At 39.8% G+C, this 13211-nt stretch overlaps 1 protein-coding gene across 1 annotated transcript in view; it reads left to right on the plus strand.

Moving 5' to 3' along the window:
• The window catches only part of LOC149900377 (fibrillin-1-like), a 70164-nt gene that overhangs the window by 46185 nt on the left and 10768 nt on the right, over nucleotides 1-13211 (plus strand). Inside the window, exons 34-48 of the mRNA XM_090113063.1 lie at nucleotides 163-266; nucleotides 853-1111; nucleotides 1587-1911; nucleotides 2296-2413; nucleotides 2634-2749; nucleotides 3935-4104; nucleotides 4840-5041; nucleotides 5408-5527; nucleotides 5969-6126; nucleotides 6361-6461; nucleotides 6849-7088; nucleotides 7680-7899; nucleotides 8329-8502; nucleotides 9013-9121; nucleotides 9617-9844. Of these exons, the coding sequence (XP_089969189.1) occupies nucleotides 163-266; nucleotides 853-1111; nucleotides 1587-1911; nucleotides 2296-2413; nucleotides 2634-2749; nucleotides 3935-4104; nucleotides 4840-5041; nucleotides 5408-5527; nucleotides 5969-6126; nucleotides 6361-6461; nucleotides 6849-7088; nucleotides 7680-7899; nucleotides 8329-8502; nucleotides 9013-9121; nucleotides 9617-9844 (2644 nt within the window). The remainder of the gene's footprint in view (nucleotides 1-162; nucleotides 267-852; nucleotides 1112-1586; nucleotides 1912-2295; nucleotides 2414-2633; nucleotides 2750-3934; nucleotides 4105-4839; nucleotides 5042-5407; nucleotides 5528-5968; nucleotides 6127-6360; nucleotides 6462-6848; nucleotides 7089-7679; nucleotides 7900-8328; nucleotides 8503-9012; nucleotides 9122-9616; nucleotides 9845-13211) is intronic.

The following is a 13211-nucleotide window of genomic DNA, read 5'->3' on the forward strand; positions in this document are numbered from 1 at the left end:
ATACTAAGAATAGATGTGGTAAAGTAATAAATAAAAAACAGCGGTTTTTGAAAACTGTTTAACTAGCAGTCTAGTAGTTAAATTTATCTCTTTCGATATATCGTTTTTTTATATTTTAACGTCATTTATTAAATGATTTTGTGCAACTCGTTGTATCTACAGGTGCTGCATGGGGTAACTACTGTGACTTATGTCCGGAGCCCGGTTCTGAGGCATATAGACAACTGTGCCCCGGTGGACCCGGATATCAACCTGTTTTGGAACCTGTGAGTCAATTTTTTTTTTGATGAAGTTGAATTTTTTGGAGAAGCTGGTCAGTTTTTGGAAAACAATGTTACAGTATTTTTTACAGTAGAAAAATAGTAGATTTTGCAAGTGCATAATATTATTTTATCGATATCGGTAGTAAGTTAGTAGTTTGTTGAATTTTAATGTCACTTTCATTCACAAGCATTCATAAGTGAAAGTTTAAATTGTTTAATTATGATATCAGAATATATGGATGATAAAAACCCATGGAGGGTTGTCGCGTAAAAACCACAGGACAGTTCTTTGGCATGTTAGGTATTATAATATAATATGATGTTACGTATGTATTTTGTAAAATTAAATTGTAAAACTGCCATGATTTAAAAGAGCAACTATGGAGTTTCTTGCCGTTCTTCTCTTCTCCGTTCTTCTGCTTTCCGAATCGGTGGTAAATGTTAAAAATATGTAATGACGTTTCAAAAGTGCTTCTATAAGAAGTCTAATTGAATAGATAAATGTTTGAGTTTGAGAAGTGGAATTTATATCTGTACTTGGGTCGTAATGTAATTCTTCTATTTATTAATGTGTTTTATTTGTCAACAGCCGTCGTACGTAGTGACGCTGGCGGACATCGACGAGTGCGCGGCGCACGCGGGGCTGTGCGCGCACGGCACGTGCACGAACACGTTCGGCTCGTTCGTGTGCACGTGCGGCGCGGGCTGGCGGCTGGCCGACGCGCTGCGCTGCGAGGACGTGGACGAGTGCGCGGGGGCGGGCGCGTGCGGGCCCGGCGTGTGCCGCAACCTGCCCGGCTCCTACGTGTGCCTGTGCCCCGAGGGATACGTCGCCATGCCCAGCGGCAGTGAGTGACTAACTAAATGATTTATTGTGATTCACAGGTTGTAAGGGTTATTACATTGTATGAGGTGATCTGCTGTGATCTGCCATGGGCCATGGCGCGTACAATTTTTTAAAATTATAGATAGATAATTAATTTTTAAACCGATGTATACATTTATACCATTATTATATTATTGTTTATACCAAGCACAAAACAAATAAAAAAATGTGTGCGTGTACTAGTGTACACACGTACGAAGTGAAACTTCTTTATGACCTTGTTTTTCAAAAAAAAATTAACTATATACAACTTTACAGTGTAATCACGCGTGGTAGGGATAAGAAAAAAATGGCGCATAACGGAAAAACATCACGCGTAACGAAAAAATGTTACAGTAATTTTTTTTCAACCCCAATAAAGAAATTTCACTTCAATTAATAAATGCTGGAGTGCGGTGGAGGAGTGTGGCCCCATGTAACACTCGTTGTGTCCACAGAGGAGTGCGTGGACGTGCGGCAGCGGCAGTGCTACCTGGAGTGGGACGAGGACCGTGGGACGTGCGGCGGGCCCGTGGGCGTGCCGCAGACGCAGTACCTGTGCTGCTGCAGCGTGGGCCGCGCGTGGGGCGCGCCCTGCGAGGCGTGTCCCACGCGGGGGTCCCGCGAGCACGTGGCGCTGTGCGGCGAGAAGCCGGGCGAGTACATCAACCCGTGGACCAACGAGACGCGGCCCATCGACGAGTGCGAGCTCATGCCGCAGCTGTGCAAGCCCGGCGCCTGCCACGACACGCCCACCGGCTTCCAGTGCGGATGCGACCACGGGTCGGTGCTACATCGCTTACTAATTCTTTTCTTTGGTTTATTTCCTTGCTGTAAAACACTAAATTTGGTGCTTACAAGTTTCTTTTTGCGTATAAACTTATATTGATAAAAAAGACGGGTTGTACTCCGGGAGTGCCGGCAGAAGTGAAAACTTGATTATTAACGTTGAGCATGTTTGATATTTTGGAATGGTATCCGTCTTACGCTTTTTCGATCAGGTCACGTGTCCTGACGCGAGTTTAAGATTTTATACCCATTACAGAAAAAGTGCTCAACGCCGCTAAAGAAGTTTTCACTTCAAAAATATTATTCAAATGTTTTTTGCAATATCAATTACTATGCCAACACTGTATTAACCTATATCGAATTATTATAATTTCCCAGCTACGAACACGACAACACGTCGCACCTGTGCCGCGACATCGACGAGTGCACCCTGCACCACTCGCCGTGCCGCGGGCTCGCGCAGTGCGTCAACCTGCCTGGTGCTTATGAATGCAAGGTTTGTCGCTATGTTATGCAAATTTAATCTCTAAATTTTTGATTATTATTTCTAATTCACTTGCAATAAAATATATTTTAAACGATTTCATCTATTTTACATATTATCTAAAACTATTTTCCGTAGCATACTATAGATAAGATAACAGATTGACACTGACTTGCGGCATCAACTGGGTACCAATTTTTTTTTAATTTTTTTTAATGAATTTATTTCCCAGTGCCCTGCGGGCTATCGGCTGACCAGTTCGCTGGACGAGTGCGAGGACGTGGACGAGTGCGATGACGCGCGCCTGTGCGAGCACGGCGACTGCCGCAACACTGTGGGCTCTTATCGGTCTGTATACTGTATATATACACACTAATATTATAAAGAGGAAACTTTGTTTGTTTGATTGTACTGAATAGGCTCATAAACTTCTGGACCGATTTTAAAAATTCTTTCACCATCCGAAAGCTACATTATCCAGGAGTAATATAGGCTATATATTATCATCATGCTAAGGCCAACAGAAGCGGAGTAATGCGGGTGAAACCGCGCGGCACAACTAGTATGTTATATACAGGGTGTCCCACCGATGGTGTACTAAGCGCGAAGAGACTTGTAGTATTGCATACGCTGATAACAAAACGACTTCTTTGAGCTTAGTATACCGTCTGTGAGACACCCTGTATACGTATTGTCTTTACATAAAATTGTGACGTATTTTTAGATAATAGACAGCAAAGTAGTCCAGTAAATTGTAGCACTAAATTGTGTACTTCAAAAACAAAACGTGACGTACAGCAACTACTAATAACTAACAATTGCTAGTCTAATTATAATTAGACTAGCAATTGTGCGCAAAAATAGTCCGTAACAAAATTCTGCCTACGTTTATATTGGGCAGAGTTTTCTAATAAGGTGTTTATATGTTTTATGCAACGCCGCTGGAAATTATTTTCAATGGAATATAATATCATAAATATTTATTCTAATCTAAACAGTTACTTATCACTTATAGAAGTGACCTATTTTGATGAACCCTATTGACCCTTGGATAGGATGTGTTATTTATACAGGTGTATATTTTTCTATGGAATCGCTTAGTGTACGGTTTGTTTTGCTTACGATAGCTCAATGGCACTTAAAATTGTTATTATCCTTATATTGTTCATTTCTGAAAGGTTGTCCTGTTTTTCTGTATATCTATATAGTCTGTATTATTGTATTTTGTTTCATTTTAATAATTATTAAATCGGTTAAAATTTTGATTAAATATTGAAATTCAGAACGTGCTATTATAATGTATCTTGCTCTTCCAATGACCAGTGTACTTGACATTTTCATGATTATATTCAGTACATTATTCAGATACGAGAAACAACTAATCCGTCCTTCTTTGTTTGCCCCCTTTACCTTTAGTTGGTTTCTGCAATTCTTTTAATTATTTTATCTTTAGTACATTTGCCAATTATGTATTATCTCAATACAAAATCGCCTCTAAAACAAGCACAATTAGATTGAATTTCGCATGTCCAGATGCGAGTGCAAGCCGGGCTACACGCTGCGCGACAACGCGTGCCGCGACGTGGACGAGTGCTCGCGCCCGCGGCCGCTCTGCCGCAACGGCACGTGCGAGAACCGGCCCGGCTCCTACGTGTGCCACTGCGATGAGGGCTTCAAGCCCGGGGCTAATAACGACTGTATTGGTGAGTGCGGGTGTGCTCCACCCAGGGCGTGCGTAAATCACCTATGAGACCCAAGTGGTCTATTCGCGACCCGTGAATGATGAACTCGAATGACCGATGAATTTAAATTTGAATTTGAATTTGAATTTGAATTTGAATTTGAATTTGAATTTGAATTTGAATTTGAATTTGAATTTGAATTTGAATTTGAATTTGAATTTGAATTTGAATTTGAATTTGAATTTGAATTTGAATTTGAATTTGAATTTGAATTTGAATTTGAATTTGAATTTGAATTTGAATTTGAATTTGAATTTGAATTTGAATTTGAATTTGAATTTGAATTTGAATTTGAATTTGAAATTGAAATTGAAATTGAAATTGAAATTGAAATTGAAATTGAAATTGAAATTGAAATTGAAATTGAAATTGAAATTGAAATTGAAATTGAAATTGAAATTGAAATTGAAATTGAAATTGAAATTGAAATTGAAATTGAAATTGAAATTGAAATTGAAATTGAAATTGAAATTGAAATTGAAATTGAAATTGAAATTGAAATTGAAATTGAAATTGAAATTGAAATTGAAATTGAAATTGAAATTGAAATTGAAATTGAAATTGAAATTGAAATTGAAATTGAAATTGAAATTGAAATTGAAATTGAAATTGAAATTGAAATTGAAATTGAAATTGAAATTGAAATTGAAATTGAAATTGAAATTGAAATTGAATTTGAATTTTTAAAATTTTCAGACATAAACGAGTGCCGCGAGGGCGGCATGGTGTGCCGCAACGGGCGCTGCCGCAACACGGTGGGCGGGTTCCGCTGCGAGTGCGCGAGCGGCTACACGCTGACGGCGGACGGCCGCAACTGCCGCGACGTGGACGAGTGCACCGAGCTGCCCGCGCCCTGCGGCCCCGACGGCTCCCCGTCCTGCACCAACACTAACGGCGGGTGAGTGCACGGTGGGGGGGGGGGGGGCAGCTGCGAGTGACAATACATACAACAGCTAACAACAAATAATGATAAAATACACAATATTATACAGAAGGAAATAGGAAAACAATAAACACAAAATCCTGTCCTTTCGTTTATGATCAGGATCATGAACTATGATAGGTAAACATTTCAAAATTTCAGAAAAAATATATTTTCCGCTATAACAACAAACACTTATAATAAATATTCAAAAGAGCTCCCATACACGCACCTCTAATTCATATTACTAATTTCACACGTGTGAAATTAGTAATATGAATTAGAGGTGCGTGTATATGTATAATACCAAACAATAAACAAATATAATATCTCTGTGCACAGATACGAGTGCTCGTGCGGTGCGGGCTGGCGGCTGGCGGGGCGCCGCTGCGTGGACCGCGACGAGTGCCGCGAGCTGCAGTACGTGTGCGCCGGCGGGGACTGCCACAACTTTAATGGCGGGTGAGATAAAAGAAAAGCTTTCGATCTAGTTCACTATGATTTATTATTGAATAAATTCGACATACTTGATTCGCGGAGATAATTGTTGGGGAAAATAGGAAACAGAGCTTCATTATTACTAGGACTGAGAAGATCAATGAGATAAACTTCCAAATTAGATTATACCTAGTGTGGTGTACCTCAAGGATGTGTTTAAGGGCCTATTCTGTTTTTATTGTATATCAATGATATACTTGGTTTTACAGATAAATGATTCGATTAAAAACTTTGACATTATGAATTCTGACAACATTGACAATTATAATAATAATTTAGGGAAATAAAAAAAAGTAAATATTGCAAATACTGAACACATATTATGTCGTACTGAACTCAAAAGAAAATTTCATTTTTTAGATATGATTTTAATTTAAAATTATTCCCGATTAATGTGATCCCCAGCTACCGTTGCGACTGTCCAGCTGGCTGGCGGTTCGATCAAGCGGCTGCTCTTTGTGTGGACGAGCGCAAAGAATTATGTTATGATGAGTGGTCCAACGGGAGGTGTCATCGTGCGCGCCCGCTGCAACTGGGACGACCGGAGTGCTGCTGTTCTGAAGGTATGGATAGTACTGGGTGAGAGGGGGAGGGGGGAGGGTTGGGTATTAACTAAAAAGTTTGGAAAGACATATAGATATAGAGGTCAAAGACATTTCAATTGTTCAATGTTAGTCACATGTAAATCGACACTTACACACCCAGAAAGATAAAATTAAAACATTACACACATGGAAGTGAAAAAATATTTTGTGATCATAGTGCTGTAATGTTAAATAAATGATTAAATATTTCAGGTGCTGCATGGGGTAGATATTGTGAACGTTGCCCTACACCTGATTCGCCGGAATTCCTACGTATTTGTCAAGGTGGAATGGGAAGACCTAATCTTACACAGGTAAAGTACATAATTATTTCTACTCTTCTTAAATAATTTAGTTGTGGTTATGTACGATTGTACCAGTACAGCATGCATAAAATCGGTAAAATAGACTCAAAATGGTTTTATACAGTTTGATATTTTGTTTTAATTTTATAGCATTGAAATGCTTTATAAATGAGATTTTTTTTTTTAATTTTCTACTCCTTATTTCTTACTCTTATCCGACAAAGCGAAAGATACGAGTTCGAATGCCGCTTCGTCATAATTTTTTTTCTATTCTTAAAATGTCTTAAATTGGTTTTATAATTATGTATTTATATACGTGAGTCTGATGTCTGAGTGTTCCTTCGTGCACATCTCCCTAATCGATCTGTGTGTGTATTTGAGCACAATATTGTGTAGGACCTGGACGAGTGCGCAGTCCGTCCGGACGTGTGCCGTGGCGGGCGCTGCGTGAACACGGACGGCTCGTTCCGCTGCGAGTGCGGTGCGGGCTACGTGCTGGACCCCACCGGGCTGGCCTGTGTGGACGCGGACGAGTGTGCGGCCGACCCGCGCGTGTGCGGCAACGGGACGTGTACCAACACGCCCGGCGGGTACGAGTGCAGGTGCAATATGGGCTTCACGCAGGGACCGCAGCAGGTCAGTTCTAGTGTTTATAGTGGTTTACTTGGTTATGATTCTGTAAACTTTTATATGGTACAGAGATATTATTATCTTTGAGAGCTTTGCGCTTACGATTTTGTTCATTCGGTCAAAGAAAGTTAACAATTGTTATGCATATCACATTTTTAATAATATAGTGTCTGTCATATAAGTATTGCAATAATAGGTTTCGGAAAAATTCAAATGCGCATTGTAATAGATCTTTCCACGGGAATAACATGTTTTACAAATCATATCACAAAACAGTAACCTATAACATTATCTAGCCTTCTACGACGTGACGTAAAAGAACTAAAAAGAAAGACGGGTTGCACTCCGGGAGTGCCGGCAGAAGTGAAAACTTGATTATTAACGTTGAGCATGTTTGATATCCATCCGTCTTACGCTTTTTCGATCAGGTCACGTGTCCTGACGCGAGTTTAAGATTTTATACCCATTACAGAAAAAGTGCTCAACGCCGCTAAAGAAGTTTTCACTTCAACACTTTCGCATTTATAATGACATACAAAACAGTCATTAATTTTCACTAAACTTCGTTTAACATGTTTTTAACACATCCGTGTCCAGACGTGCGTGGACATAGACGAGTGCGCGGAAGGTCGCGCGTCCTGCTCGTTCCGCTGCCACAACACGCTGGGCTCGTTCCGCTGCACGTGCCCGTTCGGGTTCGCGCTGGCGGCCGACGGCGTGCACTGCCGGGACGTGGACGAGTGCGCGGCCGACGAGGACGTGTGCCCGCACGCGTGTGAGAACGTGGTCGGCTCGTACATCTGCAAGTGTCCGGAAGGTGAGTGTTAGTAGTGTAACGTGTTATGTAAAAATAATGGTTTCAAGTGGTTTGCCGTCCTTGGGAAAAGATCGACAAGAAAATGCTCATTAGTTTATTTGAAATATTATAAAATGCATTTTTTCTTCATAAACTTTATTTTTGTAAATTAAGTGCAAACAGGGGCTTTTTATAAAAGCATTACATCCAAATACAACTTATTTCGATTGTTCATTGCAGCCATATTTCTTTCTTTACACATCATAAGAAAATTACAGCTTACATTCCTCTTTTTTAATTAGAGTGCAATTCAACCATAAAGAGAAAATAGGCCTAGTAGGTTAAATAAAACAAATAAATTAATCAAAACTCTTTATTATCAGAAAGGAAATACAGTACAGTAATAATAGTCTAAACATCTTATTACTAAGCATTTTCTCACTTTATCAGGCTACAGACGCACATCCGCACCGCATGACGCCGAAGACGCGTGTGAAGATATCGACGAGTGCGCGGAGACCAGCGACAAGTGTGCGCCCGGCGTGTGCATCAACACGGACGGTGGATACACGTGTGACTGTGACGCGGGTTACGAGCCGAGTGAAGACCTGCACGCGTGTATAGGTAATTCACGATACACGCATGTCGCATATGCAATAATATGCAATCACACGTAATATAAGCATTCAATACGATGACCCGCAATAATACTATATCACATGCAGTCACACGCAATGACACGTAATCACACGCGCTCACACCCTATCACACGTGCTAACACACTATCACACGTTATCACACGTAATGACACGTAATCACACGCGCTAACACACTATCACACGTAATCACACGTAATGACACGTTATCACACGTGCTAACACACTATAACACGTTATCACACGTAATGACACGTAATGACACGTAATCACACGTAATGACACGTAATCACACGCGCTAACACCCTATCATACGCAATAATATGCAATAACGCGCATTAACCCAAACATAAAGCACGGTGACGCGTGACAGCAATCTTAAAACCACAATGCAGTTCACGACATTTCATGCCTGAATCGCTCTACTTTTTATCAAGTTATAATATTATTATATGTTATTTATATATTCATGTTCTAGACCGGAGAACGGGCACGTGCCACCGCTCGCTGGTGTCGGGCCGCTGCGTGCCCGAACCATGGCCCAGAGCTATTGCTTCTACTCCTGTACCGGCGACACAAGTTACCAAGTATGTTGACTTTGTAATTTCGGTGTAATTGTGTTGAAGGATGGCTTGGCTATAGCTGATTTAGATTTTTTAATAAAAAAAATAATTACTAACTTCCTATTGTCTTCAATATCCTAAAAGACTTGAACATTCAAAAAGCTTTACATATTAGTTAAATGGGCTGTTTTCAAAATTTTTCATTTTTCGAAAAAGCTTGTTTGCTTAACAAAAAAGCCGGTTTAACTCTCGATAAAAAATTATAATTAATACTTACAGATAGATTTAAAATTTTTGAATTGAATGATTATTTTTTATAACCAAGTTGCGATTAATACGAGTGGAGTATCAAATAAAAGTAATGCAAAATAGTCACATCAGTCTGCTGGCTACTACTAGTCGAGTATCTATATAAATATTTTTATGTTTACCTTTCTAGAGCGCAATGCTGCTGCACGATCGGCATGTCGAGCTATACTCTGCGTCCATACATACTCAAGCTAATTTAAACGTTTTCAGAGCGCAATGCTGCTGCACGCTGGGCATGGCGTGGGGCCCGGAGTGCGAGCTGTGCCCTGCCCCGGGCACACCCGCCCGCATGGAGCTGTGCTCGCGCGCCAACCTGCTGCCGCGCCCCGACCTGATAGACAACGAGCTGGTGGCGGTTGGGGACGTGCTGGATGTGGACGAGTGTGCGCTCATGGCTGGCCTGTGCGCGCCGGGGCGCTGTGTTAATACTATTGGCAGGTGCGTTGCTTGTTTAGACACAATTTATTATTGATAAAAATTTAAATCGTAAATAAATAAAAAATTATCTTATTTCATGAATATTGGATTGTGATCACTTTAGATAGATATGCAATATTGATTTTATTTTGTTATTTTGTTACTAGCTGTACCCGCGACTTCGTCCGCGTGGAATAGTGACTGCATAGTAGTTACTACTTAACACACAATTATTGAGTAAACACGTCTTGAAACACGTACTATCATATACAACTAAATTATAAGTACTTACACATTATTATAAAGTTAAGAAATAAAATAAATAATAACACAAAATAACTGTTAGTAACATTTATTACTAAACTGAGCTGTAAAACTTAGGTACAGAAGAGTTCAAAATTTCCAGGATGTGGTTATTCTCCCGCTCCCATATCCTTCTACTTTCACAGACTCAACTTTTCCCTTTCATTCCTAGTAAATGGCAGAACCGATTTTGATCTAAATTCTAAACCATGTCTAATCATATACCTATATATTATGTACATGTCATATCCTTTCGTTTCGTACTCCATTTGGATTATGTATCCCCACTATCACCCCAAGGTGCCCTATATGTAATAAACAGATTAACCAATTTTGATAAAACATGACTAATTGTAATTCACACGTCATTTGATATGCCGCTTGATAATATTATTTGACCACATTCGATTATTCATTCCCACTTTTACCGCTATAAATCAATAAATGGATGAACCGATTTTGATTAAATATGCCTCATCATACTTCTCACGTCAGGTCATGCCCTTTCATTTGATATGCCACTTGGGTATATTATTTGACAACTTTTATTCCCACTTTTATACCTATATCCAATAAATGGATGAACCAATTTTGATAAAATATGTCTTATTGTACTTTACACGTCATGTCTTTCATTAGATAAGTCACTTGAATATATGTGATAAAATTTATTTATTTTTTCCCACTTTTACCCCTATATCAAATAAATGGATGAACCGATTTTGATAACATTGGACTACTTAATTGTGTCTGACAGGTCGTCTTTTTTCATTTGATATCACTTGGGTATAACAGACAGCATTCGTTTTTCTCATTCCCACTTTTGCCCTACATATAATAATTATTGGATGAACCGATTTTGATTAAATATGCCTCATTATACTTCTCACGTCAGGTCATGCCCTTTCATTTGATATGCCACTTGGGTATATTCGACAACTTTTATTCCCACTTTTATACCTACATATTATATCCAATAAATGGATGAACCAATTTTGATAAAATATTATGTCTTATTGTACTTTACACGTCATGTCTTTCATTAGATACGTCACTTGAGTATATTTGATAAAATTTATTTATTCCCACTTTAACCCCTATATCAAATAAATTGATGAACCGATTTTGATATAATTTGATTTGTTGTTACTGACAGGTTGTCTTTTTTCATTTGATATATCACTTGGGTATAACAGACAACATTCGTTTTTTTCATTCCCACTTTTACCCCTCTACTATATAGTAAATGGATGAACCGATATTGATTAAATACCTATGACTCATTATACTTCTCACGTCAGGTCATGCCTTTTCATTTCATATGCCACTTAGGTATATTTGACAACTTTTATCCAATAAATGGATGAACCAATTTTGATAAAATATGTCTTATTGTACTGTACACGTCATGTCTTTCATTAGATACGTCACTTGAGTATATTTGATAAAATTCATTTATTTATTCCCACTTTTACCCCTATATCAAATAAATGGATGAACCGATTTTGATAAAATTTGACTAATTGTTTCTGACATGTCGTCTATTTTCATTTGATAAATCACTTGGGTATAACCTACAACCTACATTAACAACTAACATTCGTTTTTTTCATTCCCACTTACCCCTATATAATATAATAAACAACTAATGTAACAAAAAAACGCATCTAATTCGTATTACCCGTTAGCGAGCTACGGTGGCACAGACAGACACGCAATACACACATAGCGGACATAACACCCCTCTTTTTGCGTCGGGGGTTAAAAATATACCTAATACCTACGACATAATTTCAAAGACCTTTTATATAGAAAATTTACCTAGAAGTAACCATAATGCTATTTGTGCAGGTTTTAGACTTATGAGCAAAAATCTAAATAAAGTTCCTTTGACACCCCCCTACTACCCCCTCAGCATAACCACCCCCCCCCCCACGCTTGGGAACTTTCGATATGATCATCTGGACATGTCAAGGAATAACTTTAGCGTATAATTTACGTAATAAAGTAATTCATGTATAGAATGCCTTAGCAAATGTTCGCTGTGATTACTTAAATGGTCATAACTTTTTTATTTATGAACCGATTGACATGAAATAAACACTAAATGTTAAATGAAGCTTACTACAATATATTAGTGAAAACCGCATTTAAATCGGATAAGCCGTTTCTGAGATTAGCGTGTTCAAACATACAGACAAACAGACAAACCGACAAACAGACAAACAGACAAAAAATTTTTTAACGACAGTTTTGGGTTTGGGATCGATTTAGTAATAACCCCTGCTATTTTTTTTTTACATATTTTCATTGTACAGACACTGTTGTGGACTGTATAATTTTTGGGGTTCGTGGTCGAAATAAAACCCTTCCTTCGACATACATAAGTACATATATTTTCTCTTTACAATTACAATTCCTAATCACTATTACTTATTAACTACTTGTCTGTAATAAGCACTTGCTCGAACTGATCACTATTAGTACTTATTCGCTACTGGTCTGGAGTAAGCACTTGCTCGAACTGAACTCCATTTAAAAATTCGGGCTATTTATATGCGTCGCCGGCGGGGAGATTCAAAGCAGCCGCCCGGCGGCGAGGCACAAAGCGGCGGCGGCATCCAAAAGGCGGCGAGACTCAAAGCGGCGGCGGCATCCAAAAGCGGCGGCCGGCGGCTGTCTTGTATGTGCCGCCTAGGCCACGCCTCCTCCACGTGTAAACGCAATACACGTGGCGTATTGAGTACAGCGCGCTAGGCGAAACCGCGGTGCGCCTCGTCGAAACCGCGGTGCGCCTCTCTTCCACGTGCAGCGTTAATATTCCGCCTCATACACGTGGAGCCGCTGCGCGGGGAGCCCCGTTACCGCCTGCGTGTGCTCGTCCTTTACAGTCCTCCCCCCGGCGTAGCTTGCGTAGCCTCCTTCATCACGACGAGCTTGCTGACGGGGCGTCTGAAGATCCCGCTCTTGGTCTTCACTTCGGCTACCCGCACAGCGTCGTCCGGCCCTGCGTGAACGCGCACCACGACCCCCATGGGCCATGTGTTGCGCGGCAAGACGTGGTCCACGATGATGACCACGTCAC

This window comes from Colias eurytheme, chromosome 19 (genome assembly GCF_061535395.1).
Source record: "Colias eurytheme isolate Ceu_HAF_F1 chromosome 19, ilColEury1 Martin Lab GWU primary, whole genome shotgun sequence".
In the NCBI taxonomy this organism is placed as follows: Eukaryota; Metazoa; Arthropoda; class Insecta; order Lepidoptera; family Pieridae; genus Colias; species Colias eurytheme.